Here is an 18000-nt window from a genome sequence, read left to right as displayed (position 1 = left end):
ATATGGGATCTGATCAGCCGGGCGGGTAATCAATAAACCTCTACAACATATACATATGTGTTAATATGTATAATTTACTTTTACTTTTGATATGAGTACATTTAAAATAAGCTACTTTAAAGGTGCAACATGTAAGATTTGGCCAGCTGTCTAACTCACACTCCAAACAAATAGGGGGCAGCATTTTTACCAGAGTAACTGCTAACTGCTGCTAAATGTAGCTCCTGCTAGCTAGTTAGCTCAGTTAGCCATGCAGCTAGTGGTCTGGATGTTGAGCTCAACGCACCAGGGAAGAGTTGGTGTTTACACCACTAGAACAGGAGCTTTGGACCGGAGCTAACTGGTTATCATGATAACTTCAGTAATAGCCCGGCAACACAATACATGGATGTCATGATGTCAAAGTTTACATTTTTTTTCACATTCAGTTTTATCTTTAGAAGTTTGTTTGCTTTTACTAGAAATCTAACATATTGCACTTTTAAAGGTTAAATACATATTATATGTACTGTAGCTGTATCACCCGAGTAACTGCAAACTGCTGCTAACTGTAGCTCCTGCTAACTAGTTAGCCATGCAGCTAGTGATCTGGATGGGGAGGTGGGGGGAGTGTTGATGTTTGCACCGCTGGCAAAGGAGCTTTGCACCGAGACAGACCAGAGCTAGCTGGTTAGCATGCTAACTTCAGTAGATATCCCTGCAACACAGAACATAATAAGTAATTACATCAAAACTGTTATTTTTTCACATCCAGTTGATCATTTAAGCTAATTTTAATAATAATAATTTCTGGGTAGTTTTCCAACGCTGGTTATGACTCATTTTGTGATCTGGTCTGCTAAACAAAAGCCTGTAAAAGACAGGGGTGATATAGTATTTAGTCTGATTTTTCAGTAATACACATCTACACTAAGTCTTTGTCAGTGATTTAGCTCCACTCAATGACGGTCTGAAGATCTCAATAAGAAAGATGCTTAAGTTGTTTCTCTGTTTTCTTCTTCTGATGTTTGACTATGTGCACACTGTGCTCTGGTCCTGGCTTGATTCATTTCATGGTGTCTTGTGAGACCATGCGAGTGTAATTGTACACAGAACAATAAAATGTCAGTCATTCATTCACTCCGATGTCTGAGAACGTACTGTGGCTGGAAAAGAAATAGAAAACCCTCTTTTGACAATCTCATAAACAGACTAGGTTACTTATAAAAATCAGAACAAGAACCAATGAAATATATTGTTTATTTACAAGAAGACATATTTGTACATTGTAGATCTTTTTCGGGAAGGCACAAATTCTCAACGCAAATTAGCAACAAGATTAAGGAAAATTCAATTTGGTAAAAGGCACATTTTAAAAAGCAACACCACACGAGGTAAAGACATATGAAGAGCGTACACAAAGACAAAAAATGAACACACAAACAAAGCATGTTCAAACTTTGAATGACAGACAAAATGGCAATCATGACTTCCGTTCCCAGTGCTGATTAAAAAAAATCTGGGTATTTTTTCATAAAGGCTTAAAACGAATCATCAAATATCAATAAAGTTTTGCAAGATCTCCTAAAAAAAAAAAAATACTAGGAAACAGAAACAACACAAACGTACTGGTATATAGCTAAACGAAACACGGATACTTCACTAGGTAAACCATTTAACTTTCCCAAATGGTACAAACAACCTTGAGATGAGTGGCGCTGGTGTAATGAGATAACTGTATGACAGGAGCAGGAAAACATAATGCATAATGTTTGAAAAGACGAGGAACAGAGGGACACAATCAAATCTGATTTCTGATCTGATGGAAAGATGAAAGGAAAGAAAGAGTCATACTGCATAGTAGAGTGGGAAAAAAAGAATACGAATGTAAAAAATATCTACATTTTACTGTTTTGTTCCTCCAGAGTGTGTTTGTTTTAGTTTATGTGAACAGGTGCAGTGAATGAGCCAGTCAAGTTTGCCAACAGCTCCTCTCTCTTTTAGTTACTGTTTTTGCCACAATCGTCCTGTCCGTGGAATGTGTGGAACCTGAGTGTGTGAAAGGTTTTTGTTTCTCACGACTCAACTAAACTGCACCCATCCTGATTTGACAGCATCTGTACTGGAGCTGTGGAGGAAGAGGGGGTGGAAGACGAGAGCGATGATGGGAGGATGATAGAATTCAAAAACACAATCGTGAACATAAATATGGAAGGTGGACGAGATGGATTACTACACAGACAAAAATGCCAGGTGACATTTTAAAAGGAAGGAAACTTACTTGGAGCCTGCTGATGTGAAATCTCCCCACATGTCGGAGCTGGGTGCAGCTGCAGGGACGGGGGAGCCAAAGTCTAAAAGAGCGGCTGCATCAGGAGAGAAAACAATTATGGAAATCATGAAAACTGTTTGAATAATGTGAGATGTTTTTAAAAATGTCATTTGACAGAAAAGCTCGGTGATCACCAGTGTTAGTCTGTACAGCTGAGACTGTTGGCTGTCCCGCAGGAGGAGTTATCACCGCTCCAGCCTTTGCACCTGGTGGAGGTGGGAGTAGACCACCACCCACAGGCCGTGCTTTGGCACCACCTGCTTCCTTCTTCTTGATGTTCTGTGATTGACACAATCGTGACAGCTTGTGAATGTTTTTTTTCTTTATAAAATCTGTCATTAGCCGTGTCTCCATCAACTTATTTCAACGCGCATTTTGAGTTTTTAATGTCATATTTCTACATTGTTTGCATCACTTGAGGTTGAGCCCTCTTCTTCTGCAATGGTAAAATGGTTTTCCGACTGAAAAATTAGAACCACCTCCTGCTTATATTTATAAAACCAGCTCCTAACGATAGCATAACGGTAGTGGATGTAAACAAGTATTCATACTCATTTTCTTTTGTTAATTTTCTACACATTTGGATAGAAACACAGCCATTTTTGTCCTTTTAATAATTTCTTTACATCCCCATTGCTGGAGCTAAATGCTCACCCCAATGCTGATCTTGATCGTCTGCCCCTCTTTGAAGCTGAGGTCCAGCTTTGGTGCTGCACTCTCAGTAGCCTCCATCTTTGCGAGCTCACCTTCTTGCTTCACCCACCTTTAAAAGTGGAGTTCGAAAGGTTAATAATTATCAGACAACATCAAACTGAACTGAGGCAAATGGCTCAGCGACTATCTTAAAATGTTTAATTCTTGCAAGTGCGCCCTCTCGTTCAGAATTAAAACAACAAATGACATGCATGATGGACTAATTTATTAAAGTATTAATATTGTTTACACTATTGCACTTAAACATATTCATGAAAATGTATCAAGATGTGTGGAGAGAAATGTACCTGAAGCAAACTTACTTAAAGTGATCTTGTAAAGCTACGTTGAAGTCAAATGAGTCTCCACGATCAGCGAAACCCAGACCGATAAAAGCATGACGTCCTTTATTAGAGCAATTTTAAAGACAAAGACAAATTAGAGTCACGTCTGCAAACATAAATATTCCTGCAGAAAGATATATACAGTAAAGGTCGGGATAGTATAAGCTTACGTTGAATTAAGACAACTGTGACTTATTAGCCTGACCATAATCAACTGACCATGTTAGCCTGAATACAAGATTTGTGTCACTAATTCAGTATCTGACCGAATGTGAAATATTGTCACAGTCTCTGATGAAAGAGTCTTACCATTTCCGTCCTCTATCCGGATCACAAAATACCTGCTGGAGTCCGTCACTGCTTCAACTACGCTCCCTGGATACTGTTCAACTGGAGCTTGGGCAAACAACTCTCCTGCAAATAACACATTTACATGAGATATTGCCTTAGGGTCATTTTCTGAACGAGTCGCCTGTAAAGCAATTTGTCTCGGCATCCACATTGCATGAACATCACATTTAGTTGCAGGGAGACGTCAGATTGTTTACCTGTGTTTTTGTCCTCTAATTTAATATAGGCCAGCTTGCCTTTCGCAGTGATTTTCATCCTACCGCTCCATGCAGGTTCATCCAGCTTCCAGTCAGCAGCGCTAGAAAAAAAAAACCCAGGAAACACACATTTGAATATGAAAGTGGTTTGTCTGATCCTCCCTCACTGGAACATCTGACTTGTGCACTATTTTTACAGGCAGCTGCAGGAGGAAGTGAAACTAAAAGCTGTCCAGAAGACATTTGTGTAAAAAAATGATCTCTTTAGTTCTGCTGCCCACTGAAGAAAAGCAATCCTGTAAAGGACAGCCTGAAAGACTTGAGAAAGTAGTACTTAACTGGAAAAAAAACACCTTTCGGTCTGAATAGTCTATTGAAAAATAATCTCCCTCTGGGTTTCTTCATGACAACTGAGCAAATCCAAGGTGGAGGAAGCCCGTGAGATACAGTTTAAAGCTCCAGAAAGCTACTAAGTGTCCCTTGAGTCAGAGGATTTTTAATTTATACGTCCAAATACTGTTTCCAACGTGAACAATGAACTTTCATCACAGTTTTTATGCAAATTATATAATCACAATTTCATCAGCAGGCTTCTTATGGTGCAGTGATCATCTGTTAGCTAACGTCAGATAATGTTTCCCTAAATTTCGTCCTGATATTTTGTCAGGCTCACAACTTAAATACAATTTCGCAAACAGTTCGCTCATTTATTGCTGAATTAATCATCAGGCCGACACAAACGTGCCGACTCTTCCCGGACACTGGACTTACCCGCTAGCACACACTCTTAAACTCCTGCATCCATTATCGGACAGTCGTGACTCCTGCCATTTTAAACTTTCCAGTCTTATCAGCTCTGTCGTCATTTCTCGTGTCGTTTATTAACGCTAACTCTTTAAAAAGTGACACCAAGTGTTGAGCCGCACATAAAGACGTGTTTAATGACACAGTCGGGGCTGGTGGTGTCAGGTTTGTGTGGGCAGATAAGACACAGCGGCACATTTATGTTTCGGAGTCACGCTAGCGTTAGCATTGTTGGCACATTTAGCCTCTAACGTTAGCATGTGTGTGTCCGCCAGCGTGTGTCCGTGTGTGTAACTCTGACTAGTTAGCTGGCGGTGTGAGCTGTAACCGTGAACTACACTCAGAAGGGGAAGACGGAAAAGTGACAAACTTGCTGTACTATCAGCTGCTTGTCCGATAATGGGTGTGTTTCTGTTAAATTAGCTCGTCGGCTACACTCGCTACTTCTCCGTGAGGTCATCTTACCGATATCCGCGGTTAGTGGCCCGCGGCGGGATCCGGTAAACATGCACCTCGGGCTTCACACACAGCATCGACTCATAGCTGTTGTCTTCTGCCATTTTGTCAAGTTTGACCAACTATCAAGTCCAACTTCCGACTTTCAATGAGCACGTCGTCTGGAGTTGAACCAGACGACGAGATCCCGAAAATGAGCTGCGGTGCTCGGATCACACAGCGCCGCTGCTGGGCAGGATGGTCCAAACACCGCAGAGGCGCAGACAGTTAACACACAGCTTGGAGTGAAGTTTGAAGGGACAACACATCACTCTACAGTAGATTATATAGTGTGCATCTGTCAGTACGGCTCTGCTCTAATGGCTCTGCATACATCAACAACAAAACATCCACCGTGCAGGCCTACAAGTTGAATATTCAGTATCTCAGTCTGTGGATGACGAAGCTTTTAAAGGTCCTGCACACACACACAGGTGTTTTCAGTTAAGCTTGCAGTGAAATGATGCTGGGAGTTACCTGAAGCCACTGGACTCCATGTACGGATACTACTGAGAAGATAAGGCTGTAATTCTGACCCTAATAGATATAAACAAAGCAAAAAAAAAAAAAATCCAAGATCAAGGTTTCACAAAATGAACACACACAAAGTTCTCATTTTGAACTGTGTTTATTAAAGGGTATTCAAATGTCATTTGTGTTTTTCAAGTTTCAAAATAACACTGACATCAAAACTAGACTGTGAATGGCTGAAACAAAGCGTCATGGGTCGATCACATAGGTAACAGGATAGGCATTTGCTTTTAACCATCAATTTGAAGTGATTAGAAATCTCTCTCAGCGCAAGAATTGACCCTGATCCCTGGGAATAATGTATTATGATGCTGTAGGTCCAAATCCAGTTTACAGTGTATACTTTCTCATAAAACATAAATATTGATATCTTAGAGCTGTAATGAACAACTTATATTAGTGTCATCAAACAACAACAAAGGGTAACTTCAGTATTCAGAGATTAGTGAGACGCACTCAGTTGTTGAATCCAGTAAGGTTGGAGTAAGTGGTACCAGTTTAAACACATCAAGAAGTGTAGAAGCAAGTTGTTTAATTTACTGTTAACTACAGTGTCAACTCCTTACAGTCAGCTCCGAATATTCCCAATCAAGGGTTTGACCCACAGTCGAGGAACACTTCTGTAATAAAAGCATTATTGCACCCTACTGAGTGTGGTTTTGTATTTGCCTAAAACACTTGTTGAGTGTAAGCGGTGCATTATTTATGAAATAATTAACCTATGATAAATTCACAAAAAAGCGCAAGATGAACAAGCACTACCACTGAGAAAAATGTACATTTGTAGCCAAGAATCATTTGTTATTTAAGGCATACAAGTGTCAGAAGGTTCAAATTTGCTGTCAGTAACTATCAGTATCTGACGAGTCCATTTGTTTTAATTTTGAATTGGCAAACAAGCAAACAACGCTGTAGAATCCATCTGTGTGAAAAACACAACAGGAAATACATTCATCAATACCAGACAGTGGGATTTGGCTTCATTATACTGATTAAGAAATTCGATTTTTACAAATTTTAGATCAAAGTTCCCCAACATATCTTTTCCAAAAAAATAAAGCAGCTGTCATGTGGTGTTATCATCCTCAACACTGGGCATCAAATAGTTTTTTTTCTGGAGAAATGGGGAAACCATCATTTTAATAGCACAATCAGTCAGCTCACTGGTACTAGTCCGGATGCAGTGCAGCTGGCTGTAAGAGAAGTTCCTACTTAGCTACTCTGATTAGAAACAGCGAGGCAACACACACAGGGACATTAATGCACAATACCTTTGGATTTTCAATTCATGAGTAAGCCTGCCTTTTTCCAGTTTGATAAAATTTAATGACACTACTAATACAGTTTCCTATGCAGGTTACATTATCTAATCTCTGATACACTACTTAGCTCTTGACCTAAACATATTATGTCTCAGAAAAAAAACACAAACATGAAGAAACAATGTAAACTTCGAAAAACAAAAGATAATTTGAAACAAAACTCTGCACAGGTAATTAGGCAACATGTAAAAAATAAACCAGGGAGTAAATTCATTATTATTGCTTGAATAAGCCTAGATTTAGTGACATTCTGTCCTCCCAATCTATAATCTTTGGCCACAGGCTGTGTGCCCACCGGGCATTTCTTTCATGGTCACCGGTGCCAAACAGAGGCCTGTGGAGAGTGCTGGTCTGGGCCTCTGCCATTGCTATGCAACTACAGTATTAAAACACACTTTTACTCAAAGCGTTGGATCAGTGTGATTTTCCATCACCTTGCACTCGAGCTGCTGAACACACAGTAAACTCAGCACTGTCAAGCACTTAATTTCCACTGAACCCGACAAACAGAGGCCAGCTTCCCGGTGGACACCCAGCCCTGATCCACGCTCCATCAGTGGAAAGGCCAGCTTGTTCGTTTGCACGTCTCTGGGGGAATTCCCACAGATTCACGAGCTCTCCTTATTCTCCCTGAAGAGGCAGACACCTGATGCCCTGGCGCTCGGCCGGCCAATCATACTTAAAATCATAGGGCACCTCATGGTACATCAAAGTATCACAGTGTGTAGGGATGTGAGGCGAACGCCTGTTCACAGTGTGGAACAGAAGGGGCTTCAGATCTTTGGCTGATCTCTGCCAGCCCCTTGATACGTTCCACAGATGGGAAAGACAAGGTGAAAGGCAAAGACCACGCCAATAAGCAGAGCAGAGAGAGGGTGGAGAAGTTCATTTCAATCCATGCTACGACTTCATATTTCTAATGTATGTGTCATCCCACCACTCTGCTTTACATAGCACACACATCCCCTTTAACTGCCACCCTTCATGCCCTCTCAGGGAGACAGCTAATTCCTTGCAGCAGGTAACTCCTGTTTATCTGCAAAGGCGGAAGCCTGAGGTGCCATCTGGGCCGGTGGGCTGGCGGATCACATTATTGTTTGGACGAACTGGTTCTGATGTTTGCTGCGCACTCGTACGAGCTGGCCTGATGATACAAGAAGACAGGAGATACATTACATAACAGTCTTTTTTCAATTCTAGGTATTTTGCTCTCATTTTTGCTGTTGTTCTTATTTTTGTTGTGACGTCTTACCTGTCCTGGCATGGATTGTCCTGAGGCGTATCATCTGAAGAAGCACTACCCAAAATCCTCCTTCGGGCTTCAGCATACTCTGCCTCCCTCTGGGCCAAAGATTTCATCTGCTGAGAGGGACGAGACAAGGATGCAGGGTTTCCTGCGGTACCGTTGTTTGAAGGACGTTTCAGAATTCGAATTTGTGGCGGGGGTGCTGCAGGCAGAGAGTCATCCTGGATTACAATAGCAGTTCGAACAGGCGAGCCACCTGAACCCAAGCTGGATTTCCTGTACCGGTAAAAACATGTAAGAGGAATAAAATTACTTGAAAAAAACTTGCATTCTTATCATGTATTTAACATTTTAATAACTTTTTCTTTGCTTACTTTGCCTCCTGGTTTATTTTCAGCTTAGCCTCGAGTCTTCTCTCGATTTCCTGGGGAGAAAGACGTATTTATTACATTTGTATTACTGTCTAAGTTTATTATCTGTCTCATTGGCCTGTATAGCAACAACATGTTGACGAGTTGCTTAGTGGTTGCTGGAATGGAGGAAAACATGCTTTTAAAAAGATATGACGACATAGTTCAATCATTGCAAACCAACAATACCTCACTTTATCTATGGTAATGGACACTTTTAATCTCTGGTCTCCAAGTGACCTATAATTGACACTGTAGACACTCTGCACTGAGCCGCGAGATCAAATTACATTTGTCTAGAAAATGAATGGGTTTTTTTTTGCATAGCAACTTGGCATTTACGTAAGCTTTCTGTTGATAGTATGATATTATTCTATGAAAAACTGAAAAATTACAAACAAATGGTACTGAATCAAAAAATTATTTTGATTAAAAGCAAAACATGGGAGTGCAGGGAGAGTTTAATACTGCACAGATTTTGGCTTTAACAACACACTGTATGCAGTATTAGTTTACTTTTTGCATTTCCTGTTACCAAGATGAAGGGCAGCCATTAAACAGCAGTCACTTTTAAGCCACTTATAATGTGTGATATTACAGAGAATATAAAAGGGGAAGATTACAAAAACTTCTTTGCATCTAACAGTTCATTTTACACAATCAAATCAGACTGGTCCAATCTAAGGATACCTGATTTTCGCTTTAACAACTATAATATAACAATCCCAAACCCATGAACATACTACACTGTTATGGTATTGTAATGATTCATCCTGTCATTTCCGCAATGGGCGGACCTAAACAATGAGGGAATTACAGGGAAAAGGGTCGAAAATTTAAGTTTTCTTTGTAGATGATATTCTGGTTTTCCAAACATCAGAGAATTATAGTGCTGAGCAAACGAAATGCCATGAAGCCAGGCTCAGTCCCGTGTTATTATGGGGACAGCGAGGCCTGCAAAGACTCAGCCAGGAAGTCGGGCTGTTTTCTTTGACGGGGAAAACAAGCCGAAACAAATAACATGTTTACGTTTTCAAGCACCGGACACATCCAGCGCATCGCGGCTCCTTGCTAGCCGATCGTTTGACTGACATACTGAAATCGGGTCACGGCCTCGTTTCTCAGCAGAGCCGGGTAAAAGGATCGTGTTTCTCACCCCGCTGTCCGCTGCCTCTTCCCAGCTCTCCGCAACCTCTTCATCCTCCATGTTTAACACAACTGCTGACTGCTTTCCTCTTCGGCTCCAGCGGGCTAACTGTTTCCCATCCAGTCAGAGGGCATGGGGCGGAGGGTGGCGCTCACACAGACCCTCGGGGAGCTCAATATCACGATTGTTGTTGTTGTTGTTGGTCGGATGAAGGCTGGATAAACAAATTCGCAAACCCCTTCGCCTGGCCGCGTGTTAGCCGAGCTAGCTCAACGCTGCACTGAGGGCAATCCCCCCTGGCTGCTGCCGCCGCCGCTGCTGCTGCCTGCTACTTTAAATTTGGCGTCACGTCCAGCTCAGTAAATCAACTGGCCACTGGCGTCGTCCACACGCCGCTCAGACGGGAAAAAAACACTGACTGTACACAACAGTTTGTGGCCGTCGACAGTAATCTGAGCTGCGGCTTCACCCTCGAGCAGCGCCGCTCAAGTTTAACCGTTAAACAGGAAGTGAAATGACGTTTAATAAGGTTAGCTTCAGGGTTAGCTTCAACCTGCTAGCTTCCAAGTCAACTAACCGGGAAGATGAAGATGATTTTGAATGCAGACTCCTCACACAGCTCATTTAACTCGCACAACGCGCCGTGTTTTCCTCTCAGTAGTAATAGTGACACTCGCTACTCCGACATCACACTGTTGTTATATTTCGGTAACGCTAAGATAGAGCGCTGACAGTACCTGATGAACCTGAAGGTAACTGCTGCGTTCAGGGCTGCTGCGACGCACGCAAGAGTTGGACAAAAATCACAGTGGCCTACGGAAGGGCCCAAAGTGAAATAGCTAATAAAATCAAATATAAACTAATGATATTAAAACGATATGAAACATCATAGTTTATTAATTTATATAAATGATAAAATGTTGATGGAAATGGAAAATAAACGGGCCTCAGTAGTTGAATGAGGGAATGAACTGAAGTGGCGTGAACGCAACATTACAGCCTCTTCTTCATGTACAGACCATGTCAGTCTTCAGCTGCAGGTCTAAATCTCTCCTTTTAAGGTTTCCTGGACAGGTTTGACTGAAACTGCAAGTCACTGCAATGCCATAGCGTCCTATTCTGTATAATAGAGTAAAACTTCTATGTCCCTGTGCGGCAATTTGCTTTACAGACAGTAGTCAGACACAAATGCATAATACATCAACCACATACACAAGACGAGGTCTACATCACTTACACTATCACCATAGATCATTAGAGGTTTTAGCAGTTTAAAAAGCCAATAGCCAATTGAATAAAAGATCATGTGTATCTGTCCATGCTGCCTTAAACCTCCACCCTGATGGAAGCATCTGGAACTCAGCGTACACAAAAACAAACAATAGTCCTTCCTTTATACTTCATACGGATGTTGAAGGTCATTAAGGGTAACACCTGTAATCTTACAACACTGCCTCATGATTTTATTTTTGTAACCAAACCAGCAAATCATAGTAAAAGAAAGAACAGACTCAATAAAAGCAGAATAAAACATTCGCCGGTGTGATATCCAGATTAAAACTTTGCAACTTCCTTTGGTTTTTACATATAGCATCAGTATTGGCATTACAATGAAGCTTTGCATCCAGGACAGTGCCCACATACTTATATAGCTGCACTGCTGCCACTGGATCCACCCTTAATCACACACGGTGCAGGGGCAGAGGGGAAATCAATAAACATTTCTTTGGTCTTAGCCACGTTTATTTAGTTTTAATTGTTCTTAATGAATTGTATTAGATTATTCTTCTATTATCTGTACAATTTTAAACACTATTTACAACATAATCAATGCAGGGAATATAGTATAGTAGCAACGTCAATACATCATTTACTACAACTAAAATCAGGCAAAATACCCAAATTTAGAGGCTGATTATAATATGCAATTAATTATATTCAAGTATTATGGTAATGTGCTTGTGTGTAACTGGTTATAATGTGTAGGTCCAGCACATTTGCCCTCGGCAGCAGGGGGCGCAGTGTCTCGTACAGGGGACCCACCCTGCTGGTACCACAGACGGCGAGCGGCTGCTGGAGCGTCGCTGTGCTGCGGAGGACGCTGTTCACACAGAGCGGAAGATGGCGACTGTTTGGAGGCTGCAGAGGAACCTCCGGAGCTGATACCGGGGGGAAGGAGAGGACAGATACACACTCAGAGCCCACAAAAGACCACGTCTCAAACAACGGTATTAGTTGTGCCGCAACAGTTCAGGAGTTAAATTGATCATCCCAGGGGGAAACCCTGACAAAGTATGTGACATTAGAGGAGCTAACGCTAGTCAATTACTGCACACAGCCTCTGCTCGAGCTAACGCTAGCAAAGATTATCAGCACCAGACAAGACTGAAGATGTCAGCTAGCTTGTTAGCTAGTGGGGTGTAACGTTAGCTGAGCCTCTTTAGAGGGTGTCGTGTCATTAAAATAATTTGGAAGTGGGGTGTTTCCGTGGTTGGAAAGGTATTTAAAATAAAACGCGTAATCTGTGGCTACATGCCGTTAGCTGAAGATTCATTGATTTTAGCTAATGATAGCTTGGATGCTTGTTAGCCTCTGCTAGCTTATGTTCTCTGAGGATCAAACGTTAAATTCAGGAACATGTAGCTGTTACGCGCCGGTATGTCAGTGAAATAGTGGTGTTTAGCACAAGCTATTCCTCGTTCAGCTGTATACTACATATATCGTTTCGTTTATTTTCTTAGGTAGTTAGCTTAAGGTGGTAATTAGCAATAGCAATCTAACAATTCATTTATTATGTGACGGCTAGCTGGTCAGATGTGGCTAACGATATAAGAGGCTGTGTAGAGGGGCCAGCTGCTCAGTCTAAAGAAAGGGCACCACCCGTTTCAGACAATGGATGTTGACAATTAAGATTGCTGAGCACTAAATGCTGCTAAAATGAAAACCATGAAAATGGTGGTTACAGCTTTGCAGTGTCATGGGGGTAGCACGAAATCTTCCAATTGTGTTTTTAGGCTTCAGCCTCATTAAGTTGCAGAAATCCAGTATAGAACATAAAGGTCAGGTGTGAAACAGACCAGTCTACTGGAAAAAAAGCCCAATTTTAATCACTGCCACGGTGTAGCTTGTTGTAACTCATGGTAAACATGCTCCTGAGCATCATCAACATTAATGCATACATCACTAGCATGTCTCCCCATGTCTCAACAGACAATAATGTCACGCTCTCCTGACAATGAGGATGGATGCTTTGTTGCCATGGATACAGAGGACGATGGTGCAGAGCCTGCTGGGATAACAGAGGAAGTGGAGGCAAAGATGGGGTCCTGCCGACAAGAAGGGAACATGGACAGCGGTGCCAAAGGAGGGGGGAGAACAATGGTGGAGTTGCCAGAGGAAGTTCTCGAATATATTTTGTCCTTCCTCTCACCTTACCAGGAGCACAAGACTGCTGCACTCGTATGCAAGCAGTGGTATCGCCTTATTAAAGGTATGCCTGTCACATTTACATAATCTTATGTAAAACTGAATCAGAAGGTGGATACAGTGGGAGTGAGTGGGCATTATACTGTGAGCAGAGCAGTGAAACTTAGCTTTAAATACTTGAGAGGGGGAAAAAAATCTTAATAATAAAGTATTTTTAATTATTTTGTGTTCCTGTCGCTAGGTGTTGCTTATCAGTGCTACCACGGCTTCTTGAGAGCTGTCCAGGAGGGAAATATCCAATGGGAAAGTCGCACATACCCATATCCAGGAACCCCCATCACTCAGCGCTTCTCACACAGTCAGTATACGCTGCTACGCAACCATTCGTGTCAAAATGGGCTGCACATCATGTTTACATTTTTTTAATGAATCTGCTCTTCCCTAGAAATCCGGTCACGCATCTAACATCTCAATCTTAACGTGGTTTTAGCTTTGTGTCAGATGACGAGTTCAGTGTGAAGCAGATAAAATGACTTCTGTCCCGTGCGAGACTGTGAAAAGAGCAACGTCAGACACTTTTGTTATCTGATGAACTTCAACAACACTTAAAATAGATTTGTGTTCAGCTGATTTTGACAGAAATCTTCTTTGATCGTATTTTGTCAGAAAGCGTAACGGTGGATTTTTTAAGGTCATCTGATGGAGGAAAGTAGGCCATCTTAAAGAACGACTATTTTAAATCACAAAGCAACCTCCCAGTGCAGCTGCATACCAATATGTACAACGACTTGGAGATGTCTCCCACCTTCAATTTTATTGGAAACACTAGGCACAGATTTTACTCTCCTTGGCACACAAACAAAAAAGTATACTAAAAAATGCTCAGAGCTCACTGTTGATCCTGTCGTGGTAAATTTTCTCTCTCTTGGGTTGCAGGTGCATGTTATTATGACTCAAACCAGTCCATGTATGTGTTTGGGGGTTGCACTCAGAGTAGCTGCAATGCTGCCTTCAATGATCTATGGAGACTTGACCTCAACAGCAAGGAGTGGATCCGCCCTTTAGCCTCAGGTATGACTCGCTTACAAGCAGTAATACGCAGTTAACGGGAAACAGAGCTCCTTTTACGACATGTCGCTCTGGTAAAAAAGTAACTTCACATGGAGCTTATGTAAGGGGGAACTGTGGGAGGGCGAACCACATGAGTGAATATAGTAGTCAGATGCTCAGCAGCAGTAGCAGAGTACACCGTGTTTGAGGAGGCGGTGATAAATATAAAGAAATACTGATGAAATGAGATTGTAGTGAGAAAATGATTTTACCAGCGCAGTTACATTTTAGAGCTTGTATATTCTATGTGTATGTGCAAGCTAAGGACTAAGAGGCAGAGCTCTTTATGCTGTGTGGCACAAGAGCGTTTACTGAGAGATTTGGTCGACAACATCATGAAATCACTGCTCGTGCTTTTCTGTCGCGTGTACGTGAGGTGAGGTGGAAACAGAATCATGTAGTCAACTACATGCTAAAATTTGAGTCATATCTTTGCTCTTTTGTTTTTCAGGCTCTTATCCATCTCCCAAAGCTGGAGCAACTCTAGTGATGCACAAAGATCTGTTGGTGCTGTTTGGCGGATGGACTCGGCCCAGCCCGTATCCGCTGCACCAACCAGAGAGGTTTTTTGATGAAATCCACACTTACTCCCCTTCAAAGAACTGGTGAGAGAGACTTCCACGCTATGATTTAAAGGATGTAGTTGTGACGAGTACGAACTTCATTCATCATCATCATCATGATGTTTTTCTCCCTTTTCTTTTGTTGTTTCAGGTGGAACTGTATAGTGACAACACATGGACCTCCACCTATGGCTGGCCACTCTTCTTCTGTGATTGGAAACACCATGGTGGTGTTTGGGGGATCACTAGGAGCACGTCAAATGTATGAACGTATAAACTTGTATTGTACACAATATACAATACGTGCTGCGTAAATTAAATCTGTAACTTATTTACAATACAGCAAATACGATGTGACATCTGCTCATGTTTGCAAAGTTGCAAAGTTTCCACTCGTTGTTCGTACATAGTAAAAAAGTTATTGAGTTCTCAGATGACAGGTGACCGAGTAAATGATTTACTGAGGTGAGGAAGTATCGTCCCAGTGTACATTCTTTGGAATCAGCGTCCCCAACCAGGGTCGTGTTTTAACACACTCCACCTCCGAAATGGAAGTAATGATATTTTAATGTGAAACACATTTCAGCTTTAAGTCTGAGACTTTTGTTAAGTGGGATGTATTCATGAGTAAAATCTTTGGCTGTCGCACCTCACCGTGTTGTCTGTGATGGTTCTGATCAGGAGTAACGAGGTCTGGGTTCTGGATCTGGAGCAGTGGTCCTGGTCCAAACCGCCCATATCTGGCCCATCACCCCACCCACGAGGAGGCCAATCGCAAGTAAGAAGGCTTCAACGTTCAAGCTAGACGAAATAACGTGTATTTTTTTTCTGACAATTTGGGGTAGTGCTCCTGTCCAAGTGTTGCTTGGATTTTCAACATTTTCAGACAGCTTTCACCTCGCCACCTCACCACCTCACGCAGGTGGTTGACAATGTGCCAGACACCTACACGTACTCTTTTCAGATGACATTAAATGACACCTTTCAAATGTTTTCCTACTAGATTGTGATTGACGATCAGACGTTGCTCATCTTGGGAGGCTGTGGTGGCCCTAATGCAGTAAGTTATTTTTGTAACTTTGTTCTTGTATCAGAGCAACACCCACTAGATTACAAGTGAGTACAGTCTGGACTTATCCTGTTGTCTTGTGTGATGAAGCTCCTTAAAGATGCCTGGCTCCTCCACATGGATGCACCACCATGGAGGTGGCAGCAGCTGCAAGTAGAAAATGAGGACCACGGGGCCCCGGAGCTGTGGTGTCACCCAGCTTGTAGAGTAAGTGTCTGTCCGAGCTCCTTTCCAGCACATATATTCTCTAGATTCAGCACTAATGCGTCTTTTTTCTCCCTCATCTTGTCTATTTACCTCTAGGTTGGCCAGTGTGTGGTAGTTTTCTCACAGGCTCCATCTGGCCGCGCACCGCTCAGCCCAAGTCTTAACTCTCGGCCCTCCCCGATAAGTGCCACTCCTGCCCCTCTGGGCCCCGAACCGCCTTCCCTGCGCTCTCAGTCTCCAGTTCGGAGTGGGGCCGCTGGTGTCGTCCTGGGAGCAGTTGAAGAGGCTCCATGTGTAAATGGTCGATGGGGCACGCTGAGACCTCGGCCTTCAGCTAGAGGAAGTGCCAGAGATGGGAGCCCGTCCTCATCCCAGCAGCCGTCACCTTCACAAGGCCCAGACAGCCCTCCTCTTCCTCCACTTCCCCCGTTATTAAATGGATCCTCCCCTTCGCCCCGGACCAGCCCATCCCAGGCTGCATCTCCTCCCTCCCGCCCTCACCTGCCTGCCTCCACAGACTATGACTGGGAGTCTCCCCCTTCTGCCGCTCACCACCCCGAGGTGCCCAGCACTAACGGCCTGCATACACCTCCTTCAGGCTCTCCGCGCACTCCCCCAGGAGCAGTGTCCCCCGCTGCCTTACGACGAGGTCTGGAAGCAGTGAAAAACAAATCTTCATCATCTTTACCGTCTTCATCATCATCGTCTTCCCTTCAGACACAGGGAGCTTCTCCTGGAGGAGGAAGTGGTGGTGGTGGTGGAGGAGGTGCAGGTCCTCCTGGAACCCCTCCGTCATCATCCTCCAGCCCTCCACAGGCTGCTGGAGCTGATGGACATGCTATCCCACCTATTGCACGGCGTCTTGGCCATCACCCGCCTCAGAGCCTGAACGTAGGGAAACCTCTGTACCAGTCTCTCAACTGCAAACCCATGCAGATGTACGTGTTGGATGTGTCCCGGGCCAAAACTGCTGGGGTGGTGTCCTGGAGAGTGTACGGGAACGGGACTCCTGCTGCAGTTACAGGGCCACCTGAGACCAGCCTTCACACAGTGGTACAGGGAAGGGGAGAGCTCATCATTTTTGGGGGCCTCATGGACAAAAAACAGAATGTGAAGTACTACCCTAAAACCAACGCCTTGTACTTTGTACGCGCTAAAAGGTAATGCAGCTGCAGGTGGGATCGGGAAGACGGACGCACCCTGTGACCACACAAGGGAATTGACACACAAGGCCTTTTTCCTATAGAGAGGATTATGGGAAAAGAACATAATCATTGTTAGATGTTCCACTTCAAATTCACTATTCTCCCTTCTGCCTACAGCAAACATTCAAAATAAAACACTTTAACTACACTTTGATAAAAACATTTGTTTGAGTGAGAATCCTGACTGTGTGTAAGAGAGTGTGTGCTTGTGTGTGACTGCAGTGATTAGAGAGAACAGGACATTTTTTGTCGTTCCCCAAAAGGTGATCAACCAAACAATAACATTTCTGTTTTTCTGTGTCAACCTCCTCTGAACTCTCGAAAGAGAGGAACTCATGAAGAACGGACGCTTTTAACAGAAATGGTTGACGACTACCTTGCTTTTTGTATCACTCTTTAAAAGCCTGCAATGTTTACATTGAAAATGGTGTGAGTGTGTGTGTATGTGTGTTACGTGTGCACGGTGGTGGTTAAAAGTTGTTGACTAATGTGTGTCGGGGGCCATGGTGGGTGGGCGATGTGGCACTGTACTATAAACATAGTTAAACAATAAAGGCCTCCATGTCTGA

General features: G+C 43.0%; 3 protein-coding genes across 4 annotated transcripts; 1 reads left to right on the top strand and 2 right to left on the bottom strand.

The window, feature by feature from the left end:
* Nucleotides 1-1225: 1225 nt before the first annotated feature.
* Nucleotides 1226-5356, bottom strand: necap2 (NECAP endocytosis associated 2). Its single transcript, XM_073469161.1, has 8 exons — nucleotides 5166-5356; nucleotides 3897-3997; nucleotides 3658-3762; nucleotides 3328-3409; nucleotides 2966-3074; nucleotides 2446-2590; nucleotides 2261-2345; nucleotides 1226-2107 (listed from the first exon to the last, which is right to left on the bottom strand). The coding sequence occupies exons 1-8, from the start codon at nucleotides 5258-5260 to the stop codon at nucleotides 2062-2064; spliced, it is 768 nt and encodes a 255-aa protein (XP_073325262.1). The 5' UTR covers nucleotides 5261-5356; the 3' UTR covers nucleotides 1226-2061.
* Nucleotides 5357-5804: 448 nt separating this feature from the next.
* On the bottom strand, nucleotides 5805-10348 carry LOC140998537 (SUZ RNA-binding domain-containing-like). Its single transcript, XM_073468854.1, has 4 exons — nucleotides 9861-10348; nucleotides 8669-8718; nucleotides 8301-8570; nucleotides 5805-8192 (listed from the first exon to the last, which is right to left on the bottom strand). The coding sequence occupies exons 1-4, from the start codon at nucleotides 9909-9911 to the stop codon at nucleotides 8081-8083; spliced, it is 483 nt and encodes a 160-aa protein (XP_073324955.1). The 5' UTR covers nucleotides 9912-10348; the 3' UTR covers nucleotides 5805-8080.
* Nucleotides 10349-11889: 1541 nt separating this feature from the next.
* fbxo42 (F-box protein 42) lies at nucleotides 11890-18000 on the top strand. Of its 2 annotated transcripts, none has more exons than XM_073469051.1 (10): nucleotides 11890-12079; nucleotides 13062-13341; nucleotides 13519-13635; nucleotides 14214-14348; nucleotides 14839-14992; nucleotides 15102-15212; nucleotides 15632-15728; nucleotides 15954-16010; nucleotides 16110-16226; nucleotides 16323-18000. In XM_073469051.1, the coding sequence occupies exons 2-10, from the start codon at nucleotides 13068-13070 to the stop codon at nucleotides 17388-17390; spliced, it is 2130 nt and encodes a 709-aa protein (XP_073325152.1). In that variant the 5' UTR covers nucleotides 11890-12079; nucleotides 13062-13067; the 3' UTR covers nucleotides 17391-18000. The 2 variants fall into 2 exon arrangements, with proteins under 2 accessions (XP_073325152.1, XP_073325151.1); XM_073469050.1 differs by having other exon boundaries at nucleotides 12069-12143.

Source organism: Pagrus major, chromosome 6 (assembly GCF_040436345.1).
Source record: "Pagrus major chromosome 6, Pma_NU_1.0".
NCBI lineage: Eukaryota > Metazoa > Chordata > Actinopteri > Spariformes > Sparidae > Pagrus > Pagrus major.
Note: the sequence above shows the minus strand (reverse complement) of the source record. Positions and strands in the feature narration are given on the sequence as shown.

Bases quoted from the DNA above. Each gene is read 5' to 3' on its own strand.
- necap2 (XM_073469161.1), bottom strand. From the start codon at position 5,260: ATGGCAGAAGACAACAGCTATGAGTCGATGCTGTGTGTGAAGCCCGAG. The intron at 2,591-2,965 runs GTGAGCATTTAG...TGTCAATCACAG, and splicing joins CGATCAAGATCAGCATTGGG to AACATCAAGAAGAAGGAAGC. The intron at 2,346-2,445 runs GTGATCACCGAG...CTCCTGATGCAG, and splicing joins AGCTGTACAGACTAACACTG to CCGCTCTTTTAGACTTTGGC.
- LOC140998537 (XM_073468854.1), bottom strand. From the start codon at position 9,911: ATGGAGGATGAAGAGGTTGCGGAGAGCTGGGAAGAGGCAGCGGACAGC. The intron at 8,719-9,860 runs GTGAGAAACACG...CTTTCTCCCCAG, and splicing joins AAGAGGCAGCGGACAGCGGG to GAAATCGAGAGAAGACTCGA. The intron at 8,571-8,668 runs GTAAGCAAAGAA...TTACCGGTACAG, and splicing joins AAAATAAACCAGGAGGCAAA to GAAATCCAGCTTGGGTTCAG.
- fbxo42 (XM_073469051.1), top strand. From the start codon at position 13,068: ATGTCACGCTCTCCTGACAATGAGGATGGATGCTTTGTTGCCATGGAT. The intron at 13,342-13,518 runs GTATGCCTGTCA...TCCTGTCGCTAG, and splicing joins GTGGTATCGCCTTATTAAAG to GTGTTGCTTATCAGTGCTAC. The intron at 14,349-14,838 runs GTATGACTCGCT...TTTGTTTTTCAG, and splicing joins GATCCGCCCTTTAGCCTCAG to GCTCTTATCCATCTCCCAAA.